Genomic DNA, 19,223 nt, shown 5'->3' on the forward strand with positions numbered 1-19,223 from the left:
CTTGGTATGTGGAAAAAATGTCTGAAATACAACATCAAAAGAGAAACTGTAAGAGAAAAATACGATAATTTAGAACTTGGTTATATGAGAACCCACTTACGTAAAATACTTTTGAAATACAATTAATAGGGGAAAAATAGTCACAAAGCATAAAAAAGACAATGTAGTAATGCTTTTAATATAAAAGGCATGAATCGGGATGGGGCACTCATATTTACTACTGATGAGGGTAGAAAATGATTCTGCTTTTCTGAAGAAAAATTTTGCTTTGTATAGTATCAGTCTCTCGGTCTCTCTCTCACACAATATTTTGTATGGACAATAAGGCTTAAATTTTCCTGGGTATGTACTTAGGAGCTGAATTGTTTCCTCATGCGGTAACTCTGTATTTAACTTTTTGAGGAATTGCCAGATGGTTTTCCAAAGCAGCTGCACCATTTTATATTCACAGCAGCAGTGTATGAGGTTTCTTATTAGTCTATATCCTTGCCAGTTCCTACCTGTCCTTTTGAATTACAGCCATCCTAATGGGTGTGAATTGGTCTTTTATTGTTGTCTTAATTTGCATTTCTCTGATAGCTAACAGTATTGAGCATCTTTTCTTGTGCTTATTGGTTACTTCTGTATATTCTTTAGAGAAAGGTGTATTAACTTATTTTGCCCATTTTTATTTATTTATTTTTTTAAAAGATTTTATTTATTTGACAGAGAGAGACAGCTAGAGAGGGAACACAAGCAGGGGGAGTGGGAGAGGAAGAAGCAGGCTCCTAGCAGAGGAGCCTGATGTGGGGCTCGATCCCATAATGCCGGGATCACGCCCTGAGCCGAAGGCAGACACTTAACGACTGAGCCACCCAGGTGCCCCCCATTAAAGACATTTTTGTTACAGTGTTTCTGATCTTTATTTTTCGTTCATTCTTAGGATTTCTGTCTCTCTGCTTACATTGTTCATCTTTTCTTGCATGTTGTACTTTGTCTATTATACTCCTTAGCATATTGATTGTTATTTTTAAATAGTTCTGTCACTTGAAGTTGTGTTGTTTGCCCTTTGGTGTGCCATGCTGTTTTTACTTGATAGCCAGACATGATGTACTAGATGAAAAGAACTGTAACTAAGCCTCTAGTGATTTGGTTGTAAGATGTGTGGGGAAAGGGAAGAGATCTCTAGTGCTGTGATTAGCTCTCAGTCTTTTAATGATCCCATGCTTCTGGTGTGTGAACTTAAGAAGTTTCCCAGTACTCCCCCTCCTCCTGCCTTAGTGGGAGAGGTTAGCTAGAGTTGCGGAAATTGACTGTTTCCCTTCTTCCGTAAGGAATAGTAGACCTGACTGAAGTTGGGTATTTTCCTTCTTTAAGTATTTTGGCTCGATAATACTTCATTAGGTTAGGCTCCAGTTAACTAGTTCCTCCAAAGAGCATGCTTTTTTAAGAACGTAGTGCTGTGGCATATTTTTAAATGGTTCCTTTTCTCCTTTCCTTGCCTGAAGCATGAAGGGCTTTTTCTCCAGTATTTATTGTGGGAACCTGGTCCAGTTTCTGAAGGTGTATCTCCAAATACTGTGGGGGCTCCCATATGATTGGGTCCCCTAGAGTTGTTCACTTTGAATCTCCAGCAGTTCAAGAGAATGAAACAGTTCAGGTTTTCCAACTATGGCACTGGTGTACATGGTAGTTTTCTTTCGTGAGCCCCTGCTCTGGGAATCTGTGACTCCATTCATAGCTTTTTAAAATTAATTTATTTAAAAATTTTTAAAAAGATTTTATTTATTTGACAGAAAGCACAAGAAAGGGGAGGGGGCATGCAGAGGGAAAGGGAGAGGGAGAAGCAGGCTCCCCACTGGGCAGGGAGCCTGATGCGGGGCTTGATCCCAGGACCCTGGGATCATGACCTGAGCCAAGGGCCCACACTTAACCAACTGAGCCATCCGGGCACCCCAACTTTTTTTTTCAAATTTAGAAATCAACATGTGAATACAGTTGTTTGTGAATTAATCTGTGTCAATTCAGATCAAAGTGTGTATTTTCTTCGACATGAATGGAATAGGAAGAAATGCAGATTGAAATTGCTTTCATTAATTTTTACTTTATTTTCGATTTGAAAAATACTGTAAAATGTAAAATAGGGTTGGTAGCTAATTTTTGTCCTATCTTTTTTCATGTAGATTTGAAACCAAAATTGATTCATTTCATGTTACTGGCTTACCAGATAATTCAACAAAACCCCGCCTTCTTTCTTCATTGGATGATGCTGCATCACTCTTCCAAATTATATTTGAGATAAATCCATTAGATGAAACTGCTGCTCAAAGGTGTATCATAGAAGCTGAACCTTTAGAAATGATATATGATGCAGTAAGCGTTTTTTTAATCACTAAGTTTTAATATATTTCAGTTTGCTTTGAGTTTGTGCCTAATGTTAATTGTACTTATTTTAACAGAGAACAGTGAATAGTATAGTGGAATTCTTCAGACCTCCAAAAGAGGTAAATCTAGCACAGCTCACTTCAGCGACTTTGACAAAACTTGAAGAATTTCGTGAGAAGACAGCAACAGGTAAATGCTAATATTAATGTTGTTACATTAAGAATTGTATCCTATACTAAACTTTTAGTCACGTTACACTGATTTTAGTAAGGCAAACTTTAAATTTATGTGTCTAGACTAGATATAGTTTAGTTGAAACTAATTGGTACTGTTATATTTAAATTCAGGTATAACAATAATCATTTCTTACACCCAGGAAGAACAAACCTGTTATCACATTCAAATTAATTTCATATCTTATTAGGGTTTTTGGAATTCTGTTCATGAGAAAATGAACCTGTCATTTTTCTTTCATGTAATGAACTCTAGATTTTAATATGTTGGCCTCAGAAAATAAAAATTCTATCCTTTTTTATCTTTTGCAGTTTTTATAAGATTGGGTTTTATTTATTCTTCTAGTATTTTACTTAATTGAACGGTGAAACCATATGGTATTGAAGAATTCTTTGTGGAAAATTTTAAATTACAGATTCCATATATTTAAATATGTATTTAAAATGTACAAGATCATGTAAAGTTGATCTGTATGATTTTGGTGCCTTGCAATTTCTTGAGACTTGCTTTCTGGCTCAGTATATGGTAATTTAAAAAGATATTTCACATATGTTTGAAACGCCTATATTTTTCATACCTATACATATTTTTAGGTCATATTTATCATGTACTTCAAATCTTCTGTATCCTTACTGGATTTTTTCCTGTCTCTGTCACCGTATTCCAGTGGTTCTTCAGAGAAATAAATGAAAAATAGTGTTACCATGAATGTGCATTTGTCTATTGCTTTTAGATCTGTCATTTTTTTCTTTCTAAATCTGCTGTCAACAGGTACATGCATAATAAAAACTTTTTTCCAGTAAACCAAATCTTTTCCTTTTATGAAGTTGACTGCATATATTTTTAGTAATGTTTTAATTTTTTTCCCATTATAATATTTTTTTCTGGTATTAGTATGGATATCCTAGTTTTTTCTTGGTTCGAATTTGCTTGTTTTTATTGGTTCTTTTACCTGGTATGTTTACTTTTAGATGTGTCATATCGACAACATATAGTGGGATACTTTTCAGTCTATATTTACAGACTTTTTTTTTCCTTTTTTCCTTCTCTAAAAATAAATTTTAGCATTACTTTGTTTTCCTCCACCCCCTCAGTATACCATTTAAAACTTAAACATTCTCTCTCTTTTTTTACTCTAGTAATTACAACACATGTTTTTCTCAAGATAGAAATTTAATAAAAATTTTTACACTCTCTCAGTCATTATAAGGACTTGAGAGCACTTAAACTCCCATTTACCATCCTCATCATTTACATGCTATTATTATTTCTTTGTTTTACTGGTTTCCATTTTTTTAAATTCAAGTATAGTTGACTTACAATGTTAGTGATAGGTGTACAACATGATAGCCAATTCTACATATTACACTGTTTTTTTGTTTTTGTTTTTAGAGGGAGAGAGAGTGAGCACAAGTTCTGAGCTGGGTGGGGGAGGGGCAGAAGGAGAGGAAGAGAGGGACTCTTAAGCAGGCTCCACTCCCAGCATGGAGCTTCATGCGGCTCTATCTCAGTACCCTGAGATCATGACCTGAGCTGCAGCTGAGTTGGATGCTTAACTGATGGAGCCACCCAGGAGCCCCAAGATTGTCTTTATCTTTTCTAGTCTATAGTTTCAGTGTAATATATATCCAGCTGTGGACCATTCTGAGGATTGGTAAGTTAAATGAATTTTAGAAAATTCATCTTGAAAATTTTTACCCATTAACTCTTCATATACTTCTCTTAAATCATTCTTCTGGTACCCTGGATTACTGGTACCCTGGATTACTGTGTTTTAGCCTTTCTTACTCTTTTATTCTTCTATATCCTGTTTTCTTTCCTTTTTTTTTTTTCCCCCTCTCTGTTACATGCCAGGTAATTTCTTTTAATTTATCTACTGAATTACTGAGATCCTCTTAAACTGTGTCGAATATGTTACTAAATCTTTAGGTTAAATTTTAGTGATTATATTTTTCAGTTGTGGAATTCCGTTTTGTTATAAATTGAAATCTGCTTTGTTCTTTATAGTTCTTTATAGTTCATGGATATCTTTAAACTTTTATTTCTTCAAACAGTGTGTGTAGTTATTTTATATTATTTCTCACCAGATAATTCTCTATTTAGATAGTTCCATTAAGTGAAGACATCTTTGTTTTTCATCCTATCTTTTTTTTCCCCCCTTGGGTGATTCTTATTCACGGTAATGTTTGTTTTTACATACTTAGTGATTTTTGATTGTGAGCTGATCATTTTTCTTAGAAAATTATTTGGGAAAATTCTCTGGAGTCTAGGTTAAATGGACTTTCATTCAAGGAAGAATTTTATTTTCTTCTCCCAGTTGTCTTGGGCATGTTGGTGGACAGTACTTGAGATATATTGGAATGCCAAAGAGATGTTGGGCTGTGTATGCACATGAGGGCTTTGTTGTGGTTACAATCAGAGGGGTACTACCCCCTTCTCCCAGTTTTTCTCAGAGCCTGCTTCTCCCTCTCCCTCTGCCTGCTGTTCCCCCTGCTTGTGTTCTCTCTCTGCCAAATGGATAAATAAAATCTTTAAGAAGATTTTTTTTTTTCTCACAACCCATATTCACTTGACCAGTTAATAAAAGATATTAACTTATCCTTTTCTTTCTAAAGAAATCTGGGCATTTGTCCATTTCAGTCTTCTGAGACCTCTGTAGTTGTCAGTGATTTCTAGGAAAGTGTTAATGTTGATCGACTAATATCACCAGCTTAGGTATCTGGGATGTGATATGACTGTATCAAGTGTTCCCTTAAGTAAAAGTCTCACCAGTTGGAGGGTTAAGTTCTCTTACCATGTCCTGGTTTTCCAGGTTGAATGTAATCTTTAAACTCCCATTTACCATCCTCATCATTTACATGCTATTGTTATTTCTTTGTTTTACTGGTTTCCATTTTTTTTAATTCAAGTATAGTTGACTTACAATGTTAGTGATAGGTATACAACATGATAGCCAATTCTACATATTATAGTTTTTTTTTTTTGTTTTTTTTTTTTTTGCTTTTAGAACTAGAGAGAGTTGCTTTGATTCTCCAGGGTATTTGCCCCAGGCAGAATTGCACCCCCTTGGGGGCCAGGTGAAGTAATCTGCTCAGGTTTCCTATATGTAGCTTTTGTTTCCGGAAGCCTTTCCGTGGGGCTTTAGAGGATGAGAATGAAAATGGTGGCCTTCCAATCTCTGGCCTGGAGCCAAGAGCTCAGGGCCCCACTCCTCACTGACCCCTCAGAGGAAAAACTGTCAGCCACTCCTTTGTCCCTGGTCCCCGGCCACTCCGTGCACTCATCCCGTCTGTGACCGAGCGTTTCTATCACAGGCACACCACCCTGTTTTGAGTCTTCAAACCCTGCAGACTCCTGCAGTGCTCTCCCGCACCGCTCCTCTTAGGGTAGGAAGGGGGGGGTCTCCCTGGTTCTGCCACTTGTTGGGCCCCTGCTGGGAGAGTGCCACGGTCCGATGTTTGTGGCAGCTCTGGCTGAGCCCTCTCCTGGGCTCGCTGATTGTAGCCAGCTTCCCTGCTCTGATGCCTGGTAACTCCGCTGCACTCAAGCACCCCTGGATCCTGAGACCACACTCAAGCACCCCTGGATCCTGAGACCACACTGTCCCACCTAGGATTCCACCCCGCTTCACTGCCTGAGCCAGCTTATGGAGGCTCCCTCACCCCTTGGTTTATCTCCCCACATATTGCCTCGGATTCACTTCTCCGCACCTCCTACCTTGCAGGAAGTGGTTGATTTTCTATTTGTAGAGTTGCAGCTATTCTTTTCTTAGATCTCCAGTTGAGTTCACAGATGTTCATAATGATCTGATAGCTATCTAGCTGAATTCTTGGGACCAGACGAAACTAAGATCTCCTACTCCTCCATTTTTGACTCCTCTCCAGGTGTTAAATATTTTAAGAAGTGGAAGTCTTCAGTATTTTACCTTCTAAAGTTAACAGACTTGACTATGTGAAGTCTATTCTTCTAATTCCTGTTTTTTCTGTGCACAAATAATATTAGTAGAATGAAATGTTAATATTATGAAAAAGCGGGGTGCTACTATAAGTTTTCAGTTTAATAAAAAATTCAATAGTATGTTTTTAATATTTTTCCAGAAAGCTAAAATTTACCAATTTGGGAAGAGACTCATCTGTTATATAGCTCTATCTTTTTTGGTTCTTTCTTCATTCATTCTCTCTTTCCGTCTTTTACTTTTTTTTTTTTCTATATTAGCCTCTATTTATTATCCTCTTCCTCTATAACCTTATTTCTTTCTTGTATTATTTTCTTCATTAGGAGTGAAGGTTTTCAGATCTTTTCCTCTTTGTCAGGTAGGGGGATCAGCTTCTAGAACACACACATGTAGTTAGTTACCCTTGTCAAATGTGGTGGTTTTGACAAATGTCATTAATGAAAACCCTTCATTTGAAAAATAAGGTGCTCTGATAGGATCATAGTTATTCATTTTCTTTCAGTGATCTCATTTATTCACTCAAATATTTATCACGAGCCAAATCTGTATTGGACACTGTACTGAGTTTTGGAGAGCATAGCAGTGATAAAAACAGATGTAGTTTTTACCCTTTGATGGATCTTATAATCTTAAGACAGGCATAGAACTAAGTGTTATCCACTTAAAAATTTTAATATTCACTTAAAAAAGTAATTTTAAAGAACACAGGAAGAGTAGCTGTAAGTAGTAGCCACTGCCATCACACTGACATTGCATTCCCTGGCAGGATATCCCTGTCTTCTCCAAGGGTTGAGTTTCATGCCATGTTGGGGAAAGGGCCTGGAAACTTGCTGTCTGAACTTACCCTCTGATGTGATGGGGAAGCTGTTCATGGGACAGTGTCGCACTGAATGCATTCTGCTATGAAATGGACTGAAGGGGGTTTTTCAGGAAAGCATGGCTGTTGGATGCTGTTGGTACTTGTGCACAGACAGCATGAGCCTGGTTTTGGAGAAAGTCACACTACTGTGGAATACTGCTGTGGAATACTGCTGAGTGAGCCCACTGACACCAGGAAGCAACACCTTTTCTTCCTACAGTGTCTAACCAGCGTTTCCTATCTCCTTCCAGTACTAATTTGCAACAGAAAAGTGTCAGAAAGGCTCAGATCCACTTTCACATGGGTGAATATAGAGCTGATGGAGGAAATAAATTGCTAACAGGCCCAGATGCTATGAAGGAAATGAGAATAATGGGTAGCTGCATATAGTTTTAGTGACGTAAGAGAATAGCTCTTTGAAAAAGTAACATGTAGGACCCACCTAGCTGAAGAGTGTAAGGAAGAGCCTTCAAAGCAGTGGTAAAGTGTGAGGGTCCCAGCCTGGGACAAAATTGGGTGATTTTTGGCAGCTGCAGGCTAGGTTGGTTCTAATGTAGTAAATGAGGGAGAGTGGAATGATGTTAAAAATTAAAAAGGCAGGTATAGTGTTGGTAAAACAAAACTTTGAAAGTCATATTAAGCAACTTGGATTTTGTTCTAAGTGTGGTGGGAAGTAGAGGAGAGACAATAGACTGATATCCAAAACCAAACATTCAAGATCCCCCTCTTCCATTAAGAAACAAACTAGACAGATCACTATTTCCTGGCATCCAGGTGGAGATGAAAATGAGGATAGAGAAATGCTTGACAGTGGTACCAAGCATCTCAAATGCCAGTTTGTCCTTTCTGACTGCTTCTTGGGACTGTCCTACCTGACTCACCCAGCAAACAACTTGAGTAAAACCAGGTTGTCTGTGTTTGAATACACATAATTTTGGGGAAAAAATTAACAGCTGTGCTTGGAGTCCATTCTGTACTTAAGTTCTAAGCTTATTGAATGTTTCATAGAACTTAATTTCTTAGATATGTATGTCCTTGGTTTTACTCAAATTGAATTTGTGGATCAGAAACATTTCTTTGAGGAATCATTACAATTTTGTACTCAGTTGTATTTAATTAAGAGTGTACGCACATATTGATTAACAAATTACATTATGTTGAAAATATTTTGCTCAATGTATTTTTAAAATTAATACTTCACATTTTCAATTTAAATTTTCTGCAGGTTTACTGTATATTATTGAAACACAGAAAGTTCTTGATCTCAAAATCAATTTGAAGGCTTCATATGTTATTATCCCACAGGATGGAATTTTTAGTCCTACATCAAATCTACTTCTTTTGGATCTTGGTCATCTAAAGGTACATAGTAACATTTGCCCTATATTATGATACTTAAGGTGTTTCCCTGTTTAAAATGTATTTTATTTTTTAAACAGTTGCTATCCTGATTATTAGCTTTATGGTAGATTATAGGATTTGAGAATTCTTTCTTTTTAGTAAATAATGCAAAGTTTCATTTAACTAGGTAGTTTTCCTACATTTCTCATACCAAAATGATCATTTTGAACTCTGCAGGTTAGGGGTGAACCTAGGAATTATTTTTACAGAATTTGAGAGTAATGCTTGAAGAGATTATTTCCTTTTCAATATAAATTTACTACTTGACTAATTAAAATACATCAAATGGGAGGGGATTCTGGAAATAATCAAATCTTCATCTTTCTGAAATTTTTTGTATATGTAACTGTAGATATTGACATTTTAATATTTCTATTAAATAATCCTAACTTGAGAGACATTCTTCTCACATTTACCTGAGTCATTCCCTTTTCATCCAGTTATGTATATTTTTCTTCCTCAGTTGTGAGTAGAGAATAATTTTTTTCTGTGTTTCTAGATCTGTACTGTTTTATATGGTACCCACTGGCTACCGGTAGTTGTTTACACTGATTAAAATTAAATAACATAAAGAATTAGTTCTTTAGTCACATTAGCCACATAGAAGAATTTAATGGTCATAAGTGCCTTGGGGGTGCTATTTCAGCCTGGATAGAGAACAATGCCATCCTCATAGGAAGTTCTGTGGGACAGCACCTGCTCTAGGTCATTAAATATATATTAAATAACTATGTGAATTTAAAGACCCAAGAAGGATGGGTAATACTGGAAAACTTTTCTAACTACCTAACAAATATGTACTTTTCTTGATATTGATAGTATCTTTTATTCTTTGTTTTTACTCTTCAGTTGGTAATTACATAGACGGTTGCTGGATTTATGTTTATAATATTCATAGTTAGTTATTCATATTTGACTTTAGTTATAGAATTGTTTCAAGGGCAGTGTGGTGTGGTAGCTGGAGCAGGAATAGGGTATCTATCTAGTTTTGTGACCTTAGGCAAGTTTGTTTAACTTTTTATCTAAAATTCATTACCCTTCAGAGATAATCAGTTTTGACAGTCTGCTGCATGTGAGCTATATAAAATAGAGGTGAAAATGTTAAGGCGCACGCGTGCACGCCTGCACACACACACACGAATGAATGAATAAGCTCTTTATATACTGTGGTGGAGTGATTGATCTCCAGGATGTTTAAGTGAAAAAACTAGTATGTATAGTACGCCAAGAAGGAGATGGTACAAATACAACTTGCATTAGGTTGTCTAAATGGCAGAGTTGGGACTGCATTCATCTCTCCTAATATTTAATTCTGGATTCTTCTTCTTATAAAACTATCTAAATATCTGTCATCATGATATAGAAACATTTTGTAGGCTATATTTGTCTCTTAATTTTGTTTTTAACTAAAAAAGACTTCTTATCAGATATAAAAAATTTCAAATGTATTGTTCTCCAGGGCTGGCTTGGTTTCCCTCTTTGAATTACGTAATTGAGAAATATAACTTATTATGTAAAAATAATGTCTCTGGTCTTCTCATTATACACGTCATGGATAAAGATGTTTCTATTAACCTGACATGTCAGTTTGTGAGTTTATCTTCTATTAAATTTTTGTGTTACAGTCATAAAGATACAAAATTTCTATTTTTAGTTTGAAGCATTTTGCATTATTTAAACTGTTAAAATTAACTTTAAGGTGACAAGTAAAAGTCGTTCGGAATTGCCAGATATGAAACCAGGTGGGGCCAGACTTGAAGAGATCATGCATAGAGCTTATGATTCCTTTGATGTTCAGCTTACAAGCATACAGCTGCTCTACAGCACGGTTGGTAAGTATATAATGCATTATTTATTGATTAATTTTGCTGGAATGATTAGGATTTTAGACAGTTTCTCTGAAGACCTCTATCCCAAATATATTAAAACGATTATATATATATATATATTTTTTAAAAGATTTTATTTATTTCTTTGACAGAGAGACAGCCAGCGAGAGAGGGAACACAAGCAGGGGGAGTGGGAGAGGAAGAAGCAGGCTCCCAGCGGAGGAGCCCAATGTGGGGCTCAATCCCAGAACGCTGGGATCACACCCTGAGCCGAAGACAGACGCTTAACGACTGCGCCACCGAGGCGCCCAAAACGATTATATTTTTGGGACACCTGGGTGGCTCCATTGGTTAAGCATCTGCCTTCGGCTCAGGTCATGATCCCAATCCTGGGATTGAGCCCTGTGTTGGGCTCCTTGCTCAGTGGGGGTCTGCTCCTTTGGCCCCTCCTCCTCCCTATTCTCCCCCACCCCCCAAATAAGTAAAATTAAAAAAAAAATTAACCTTTTATATTTTTGAGTTAGAGGTAATGGTAGATAGTGTCTAGGGGCAATATCTCAGGTATTTGATTTCACTGCTCAAGAGACATTGTCAATGTCTGGAGACATTTTTGTCACAGTTGAGTAGGGGCATTACTAGCATCTAGTGAGTGGAAGTCAGGGATGCTACTAAACGTCATACAGTGTAGAGGAAAGCCACCCCACAACACTTACCTGGCCCAAATACCAATAGTGCTGAGTTTGAGAAATCCTTTGGACAGGGTTGGAAAACATTGGCACATATTTAAAATATTTGTTTTATACAGGATAATCACAAGCGGCTGCTCACAGCCAGAGGCATTCTAGCCTAGGGCCTCCCACCGTACAGGCCATAAACAGCCACACAAAGACTGAGGAGGATGTTAGGATTGAGGAGGGTATCATAGGCTTGCTTTTACCGCATTCACTTTTGGTGGAGTCTCTGATGCAGATCTAGTTTTTAGATGAAGTCAGCAGAGCCAGAAATTAACTCATCAGGAGCCACTATAAAAGTACATAGTGAGAGATCTGAGACTAGTGGAGCCCTCTTTTTACTGTGTCATACTGTTTCTGAATCCCTGGAGTGTTAGTAAACATTTAGATAATAAAACAGAGTTGGATTGGTGGATGTTTTAGAGATCTGTATGTATATGGTCAAATTTTAATTATCTGAGATAACTAATAAAAAGAGAAACAATGAGAACCCAAAGTAGTGGTTATTAAAAGTATTAAATTATATAGTACTGGAACATTTTAATTTTCTTTATATTCACTTTGGGATAATAAACATGATTTCTGTTTTTATCATTATCTAGTTGGTGTAGAATTAGCCCAGAAGTATAGTGGGTGGCAAATATAAATTATTTATAGAAAACCCATAATTTTTTTCAAGGAATAAATAACAGTATTGTGGTATGTTTGGACTTTTTGATCATTAATTTTTGAAGTCCATGAAGTGTACTTAATATTTAAGATATTGAGATGCTTTGTGAAGAACAACTTAAAGTATTCCATTATTGTCTGAAAATTATTGGAATTCCTTAGAATTGTTTTTATAAGTGTTAACTGTTCTTAAATAAATCTTTTTTAGAGCAACATATTTTTGACATTGGGGTTGCTTTAGGTAATTGTCATAAGCTCTCTTGATAAATACTGAAAACATGCATTTACATATTTTTTCTGTATACATTGAGAATAGAAGGAAATACTTTATTACTCCTGATACTGTTAGAATTTTTAGAATTGTAATAGAGTTCACTTTACTACCTTTCTCTGCATCTAATCTTTCATTGGCTTGGTCTTCCTTGATTGAGGACTTTTTCTTATGAGGATTATTAGGCTCAGATGAGCTTTAATGTATATGAAGATGCACTGTATCACACAGATTTCATGTTAGCAGACCTGGATGTCAGTTTCACTTGTACCACACGCTGGCCTTTTGACCGTAAGCAAATTAAAAAATTCCTCTGAGTTTCACTTTTCTGAAATGAGGTGATTAAACATCATTGTGAGAATTAAATGAAAATTTAAACATTGCCTAGAACAATGTCTGTTACAAATCTCGAATAACTGGTTGTTTTTATTAATACAGAAAAACTGCTTTTCTCTGCCTTTTTCATTATTGCCTTAGAGCCATGTTGTTTTTGGGTAAAGTATCTGCTGGGTGTGGTGACTGTAAATGGATGCACAGTAGATTTGATTAAACTGTGTTGTTGGTTTTTTAATAAGCGTTTTCCTATTGAAATAGAGAGTCTTTCTGAAGCAGCAAAAGAAGTGAAAGGGAAGTGAATTTACCTGCTCATTGTGTGTACCTAGGAAGGTGGCATTAAGATTATCTAGATGTAGGAAGATTTTTCCATACCAGGCAGTATATGACTACAAAGTATTAATGGTGATTTTAGGTTTAATGTGTTTTTCAAATTATATGTGTGCTGGATAAACATGTACTGTTTTCCATAATTAGGCGATAATTGGAGAGAAGCACGAAAACTCAACGTATCTACACAGCACATTTTGGTACCTATGCACTTCAATGTGGAGCTCTCCAAGGCCATGGTTTTCATGGATATAAGGATGCCCAAGTATGTATTGTCTCTTTCGTGTGATTGTAGATTTTCTAAGGGAATACTGTATATCATTGATTTTGTGTGTGTGTATGTGTGTGTGTGTATGGTAAAAATATACGTAACATAAACTTTATAATTCATTGGCATTAAGTAATTCACATTGTTGTGTGACAACCATCACCATCCATCTCCATAACTGTCATCTTCCCAAACTGACACTACTCGTTAAATAATAATGCCTCACTCCCCCAGCCCATGGCAGTCATGATTGATTATGTTATCTCTCTATAAATGTGGCTACTCTGGGTAACTTACATAAATGTGACCATGCAATATTTGTCCTTCTGTGTCTGAGTTATTGTACATAGTATAATGCCTTCAAGGTTTATCCATGTTGTAGCACACATCAGAATTTCATTTGTTTTTAAGGCTGAGAAATATTCCATTGCATCTATAGAGATCACATTTTATCTCTTCATCTGTCAATGGACATTTGGATTATTGCAGTGAAATTTGGCTGTTGTAATAGTGCTGCCGTGAAAATTGATATACAAGTATCTGTATGCGTCCTTGGTTTAAATTCTTTTGTTTATATATCCAGAAGTGGAATTGCTGGATCATAAGATAATTTAATTTTTTTATTTTAATTTTAATTAATTATTTTTTAAAGATTTTATTTATTTATTTGACAGAGAGACAGCCAGCAAGAGAGGGAACACAAGCAGGGGGAGTGGGAGAGGAAGAAGCAGGCTCCCAGCAGAGCAGGGAGCCCAGTGCGGGGCTCGATCCCAGGACCTGGGGATCATGACCTGAGCTGGAGGCAGACGCTTAATGACTGAGCCACCCAGGCACCCCAAGATAATTTTATTTTTAATGTTTTGAGGAGCTGCCCTGCTGTTTTCCATAGCAGCTGTACCATTATATTCCTACCAGCAGTGCACAAGGATTCCAATTTCTCCACCTCTTTACCAGCTTTTATTTTCTTATTTTTAAAAATAGTCCTCCCTGATATGTATGAAGTAGTTATCTAATTATAGTTTTCAGTTGCATTTTCCTAATGATTACTGATTAGGTAATTTTCAGGTACTTACTGGTAGTTCATGTATTTCTTTGGAGAAATATCTATTCAAGTCCTTTACCCATCTTTAACTGGGATTTTGTTAAGTTGCAGGAGTTTTTTATTGTTTTAAAATATATTATTTAAATATATTATTCTTATCAGATAAATGATTTGCAAATATTTTCTCTCATTTTGTGGATTGCCTTATTTATCACTCTTTTAATAGTGTCCTCTGATGCATAAAAGTTTTAAATATTAAGTCCGGTTTATCTGTTGACTGTGCTTTTGGTGTTATATCTAAGAAATTATTTTCAAATTCAATGTCATAAAACTTCTGTATCTTTTGTACAACGAGTTTTATGCTTTCAGCTTTGATGTTTAGATCTTTGATAGATCTGGAGTTATTTTTTTGGATATGGTATAAGGTATGGACTCAGCTTTGTTCTTTTGTATGTGGATATCTGCTTTCCCCAGCACCATTTATTGAAACGACTATCCTTTCTCCACTGAACAGTCTTGGAACCATTATTGAAAATCATTTGATCATATATGTGAGGGTTTATTTCTGGGTTTTCTATTTCCTTGGTCTCTATTTCTATCTTTATACCAGAGCCACACAGTTTTGATGACTATAGCTTTGTAGTAAGTTTTGAAATCAGGAGTGTGAGTTATCCAACCTTGTTTTCTAGATTGTTTTGGCTATTTGGGATCCTTTGAGATGCCATATGAATTACATGGTGGATTTTCTGTTTTTATAAAAGATACTTTGATTTTCATATGGATTGCATTGAATCTGTAAATGCTTTGAGTAGTGACATCTTAATATTAAGTCTTCCAATCCATGAACATGAGAAGGCTTCCCTTTTTTCTTTGTGTCTTCTATAATTTCTTTCAGCAGCATTTTGGTAGTTTGCGATGTATGTCTTTTACTTCCTTGGTTAAGTTTATTCTTTTTGATGTTATTGTAAATGGAATGTTTTCTTAATATCCTTTTTGGATTATTTATTGTTGCTGTATAGAAATGGATTCTTAACTTTTTAAGGGACCTCCACACTGTTTTCCAGAGTGGCTGTACCAACTTGCATTCCCACCAACAATGTAGGAGGGATCCCCTTTCTCTACATCCTTTCCAACAATTGTTGTTTCTTGCCTTGTCAATTTATGCCATTCTAACTGGCATAAGGTGGTATCTCAGTGTGGTTTTGATTTGAATTTCCCTGATGGCTAATGATTTTGAACATTTTTTCATGTGTCTGTTAGCCATTTGTATGTCTTCATTGGAAAAGTATCTATTCATATCTTCTGCCCATTTTATGATTTGTTTATTTGTTTCTTGTGTATTGACTTTGAGAAGTTCTTTGTAGATCTTGGATACCAGTCTTTTGTCTGTGGTGTCACTCATCTATGGAACATAAGAACTAGGAAGATCGGTAGGAGAAGAAAGGGATAAAGAAAGGGGGGGTAATCAGATGGGGGAATGAAGCATGAGAGACTGTGGACTCTGAGAAACAAACTCAGGGCTTCAGAGGGGAGGGGAGTGGGGGAATGGGATAGACCGGTGATGGGTATTAAGGAGGGCACGTATTGCATGGTGCTCTGGGTGTTATACGCAAGTAATGAATCATCGAACTTTACATCGGAAACCAGGGATGTACTGTGTGGTGACTGACATAATATAATAAAAAAAATTATTATAATAAAAAAAAAGAAATGGATTCTTCTGAGTTGATTTTAATATTCTGTAACTTTGTTGAATTCATTTATTGTGTGTGTGTGTGTGTGTGTGTGTGTGTGTGTTAGGATTTTCCACATATAAGATCACTTCATCTTTGAACAAAGGCAGTTTTACTACTTTCTTTCCAATTTGGATGCCTTTAACTTTGTCTTGCCTTATTAGTTTCACTAGAATTTCCAGTGCTGTGTTGAGTAGAAGTGATTTAAGCAGTCATCCTTTATCCTGAGCATAGAGGAAAAGCTTTTGGTCTTTCATCACTGAGTATGTTAGCTGTAGGTTTTTTCATATATGACCTTTCTTATGTTGATGTGGTTTTCTTCTGTTGCTAATTTGTTGGATGTTTCTATCGTGGAAGTGTGTTGAATTTTTTCAAATACTTTTTTTCAGCAGAGGAAATGATTGTGTATTTCTTTTCCTTCATTCTATTACTGTGGTGTATTATAATGATCTGTCTTCATATGTTGAACCATTCTTGCATTCTAGGAATAAATTCTGGGTCATGGTGTATAATCCTTTTAATGTACTGTTGAGTTTTGTTTGCTAGAATTTTGTTGAGGATTTTTGCATCAGTGGTCATAAGGGATATTGGTCTGTAGTTTTCTTGAAGTGTTTTTGTCTGGCTTTGGTATCAGAGCGTTGATGGCCTTAAAATGAGCTAGGAAGTGTTCCTTTCTCTTCCAGTGTTTGGAAGATTTTGAGAAGAATTTATATTCTTTTAAAGTGTTTGCTAGAATTCACTAGTGAAATCCTCTAATCATGGGCATTTCATTATTGGGAGATTTTTGATTACTGATTCCATCTCCCTACTAGTTATAGGTCTATCCAGGTTTTCTGTTTCTTCACAGCTTAGGGTTTTGGTAGGTTTTTTAGGTTCCTAGAAATTTGTCCACTTCATCTTGATTATCCAGTTTGTTGGTGTAAAATTGTTCATAGTGCTGTCTTATGATCATTCTTATTTCAGTAGAATTGGTAGTAATGCCCCTGTTTTCATTGCCGATTTCAGTTGTCTTTTCTCTTTTTATTTCTCAGTCTCCCTAAAAGTTCAACTCTGTTGATCTTTTTGAAGAACCACTTATCAGTTTTGTTGAACTTCTCTGTTATTTCTCAGTTGTCTGTTTTGGTTCTCTTTGCTCTTTTACTTTTGCCGACCTTTGATTTAGCTTGCTCTTTTTCTAGTTTCTTAAGCTGTAAAGTTAGTTTGTCTATTTGAGATATTTTTTTAACATAAGTGTTTACAGCCATACGTTTCCCTCAGTATGGCTTTTGCTATATTCTATAAATTTTGATATCCTCTGTTTTCGTTTTTACTTGTCTCAAGATATTTATCCTTTTCCTCGTGATTTCTTCTTTGACTTATTGTTTAATATGTGTGTTGTTTAATTTCCACATATTTGTGAATTTTACACTTCCCTTCTTCTGATTTCTAGTTTCATTCCATTGTGATCGGAAAAGATGCTTTCAGTGATTTCAGACCTCTAAAAAATTAGACACTTGTTTGTGGCCTTATTTATGGTTTGTCCTGGAGCATGTTCTGTGTGCATTTAAGAAAAATGTGTATTCTGCCGTTTTGGTCCATTTTTGTCAATAGCATTGTTCTCGTCCTCCATTGTTGGGCTTTTCTCTGGTTGTTGCATCAGATATTGAAATGGGGTATTGAAGTCTGATGACTGTAGATCTGTTTCTTTCCTCAATTCCGTCAGTGTTTGATTCATATATTTTTTATCTGATGTCTGGTGCATATGTTTTAATTTATGTCTTCTTAGTGAAATTACCTTTTTATCATTGTATATTGTCCTTTGTCTCTAGTAACAGATTTTGACTTATAATCTCTTCTAACTGCTTTTATTAAAGCTATTCCTGATGTCTTATATTTGTTATTTGCATGAGATATTTTTTTCTGCTCTTTAACTTTCAAACTATTTGTGTCCTTAGATCTAAACTGAGTGTCTGGCAGACAGCCTATAGTTGAATCTCATTTTTTCCCATGCATTCTGTCAGTTTATATCTTGGATTTGAAAGCTTAAACCATTTACGTTTAAAGTAAATATTGATATGGAAGGACTTTTGTTGTTTTGTTCTTTCTTTCTTTCTTTTTTTAAATATTTTTTATCATGTTAGTCACCATACAGTACACCCCTAATTTTTGATGTAAAGTTCCATGATTCATTACTTGCGTATAACACCCAGTGCTCCAATGCAATACGTGCCCTCCTTAATACCCATCACCAGCCTATCCCATTCCCCCACCCCTCTCCCCTCTGAAGCCCTCAGTTTGTTTCCCAGAGTCCATAGTCTCTCATGGTTCATTCTCCCTTCTGTTTACCCCCCCTTTCTTCTTCCCTTTCTTCTCCTATGTTATTTATTTCTATAGGTTTTACAGCTTTTTTGTTCCTTATTTTCTCTTTCACTGCCTTCATTTGCATTTAGTTTTTTTTGTTTTGACATGGTTTGACTGTTCTATTTTCCTTGTGTGCATATTCTGTAGATATTTTATTATTGGTTATTATGGAGATTACATGTAGCATTGTAAAGTTGTGGCAATTTATTTAAAATTGACACCAACTGAACTTGAATTGCATACAAAAAATTACTTCTTTACTGCTCCACTTCCCTTCATTTTATGTTACTATTGTCACACATCTTAAGGATTGTGTACCCATTTAACATAGATTTATAATTTTATGCATTTGTCTTTTAAATCCCATAGAAAATAAAAAGTAGAGTAAAAATAAAAAACTGTAATAAGTAATACTTGATTTACACTTTTCATGTAAATACCTTTATCTAAAGATAAATCTCAATAAACTGAGATCCTTATAATTTATTGTTAGCTGAAACTCTGAGCCGAGGATTCTAAGTAGAGATGTCTGTTGAACTTGACTGTACTGTTAAGATATGTGGTTCTAAATAGTTTTAGACTGTAGCTAACCCTTTCATTTCTTTCCACCATACTTTTTCTCTCCCTTGCGAACATTGAAATCTCAGCCAGACATCTATTTTATAATTTAACCAAAGACCCATTTAATACTTCCCGAACAGCCCCAGGGGATTGGTACAACAAGAGAACGCTCATAAAGTCGTGCTCAAGGCTTTGGGTCTGAAGTATAGGGAGAAGGATAGAGGTAAGCAGTAAATAGTCTGGCCTTTTCCCATATGCTGTAAGATGTGGCTGTTACTTAACTGCTCTTGTCACATGAAAGAG

The 19,223-nt window shown here is 35.8% G+C and overlaps 1 protein-coding gene across 3 annotated transcripts in view; it reads left to right on the plus strand.

Annotated features, from left to right (window-relative positions):
• The window catches only part of VPS13A (vacuolar protein sorting 13 homolog A), a 226,192-nt gene that overhangs the window by 46,886 nt on the left and 160,083 nt on the right, over positions 1-19,223 (plus strand). For all 3 annotated transcript variants that reach the window (XM_045781058.2, XM_045781059.2, XM_045781060.2), the window contains exons 18-22: positions 2,163-2,352; positions 2,439-2,553; positions 8,638-8,774; positions 10,513-10,645; positions 13,124-13,241. In XM_045781058.2, coding sequence (XP_045637014.2) covers positions 2,163-2,352; positions 2,439-2,553; positions 8,638-8,774; positions 10,513-10,645; positions 13,124-13,241 — 693 coding nt within the window. The remainder of the gene's footprint in view (positions 1-2,162; positions 2,353-2,438; positions 2,554-8,637; positions 8,775-10,512; positions 10,646-13,123; positions 13,242-19,223) is intronic.

This window comes from Ursus americanus, chromosome 34 (genome assembly GCF_024610735.1).
Source record: "Ursus americanus isolate L20-20 chromosome 34, mUrsAme1.1.p, whole genome shotgun sequence".
NCBI classification, from domain to species: Eukaryota; Metazoa; Chordata; class Mammalia; order Carnivora; family Ursidae; genus Ursus; species Ursus americanus.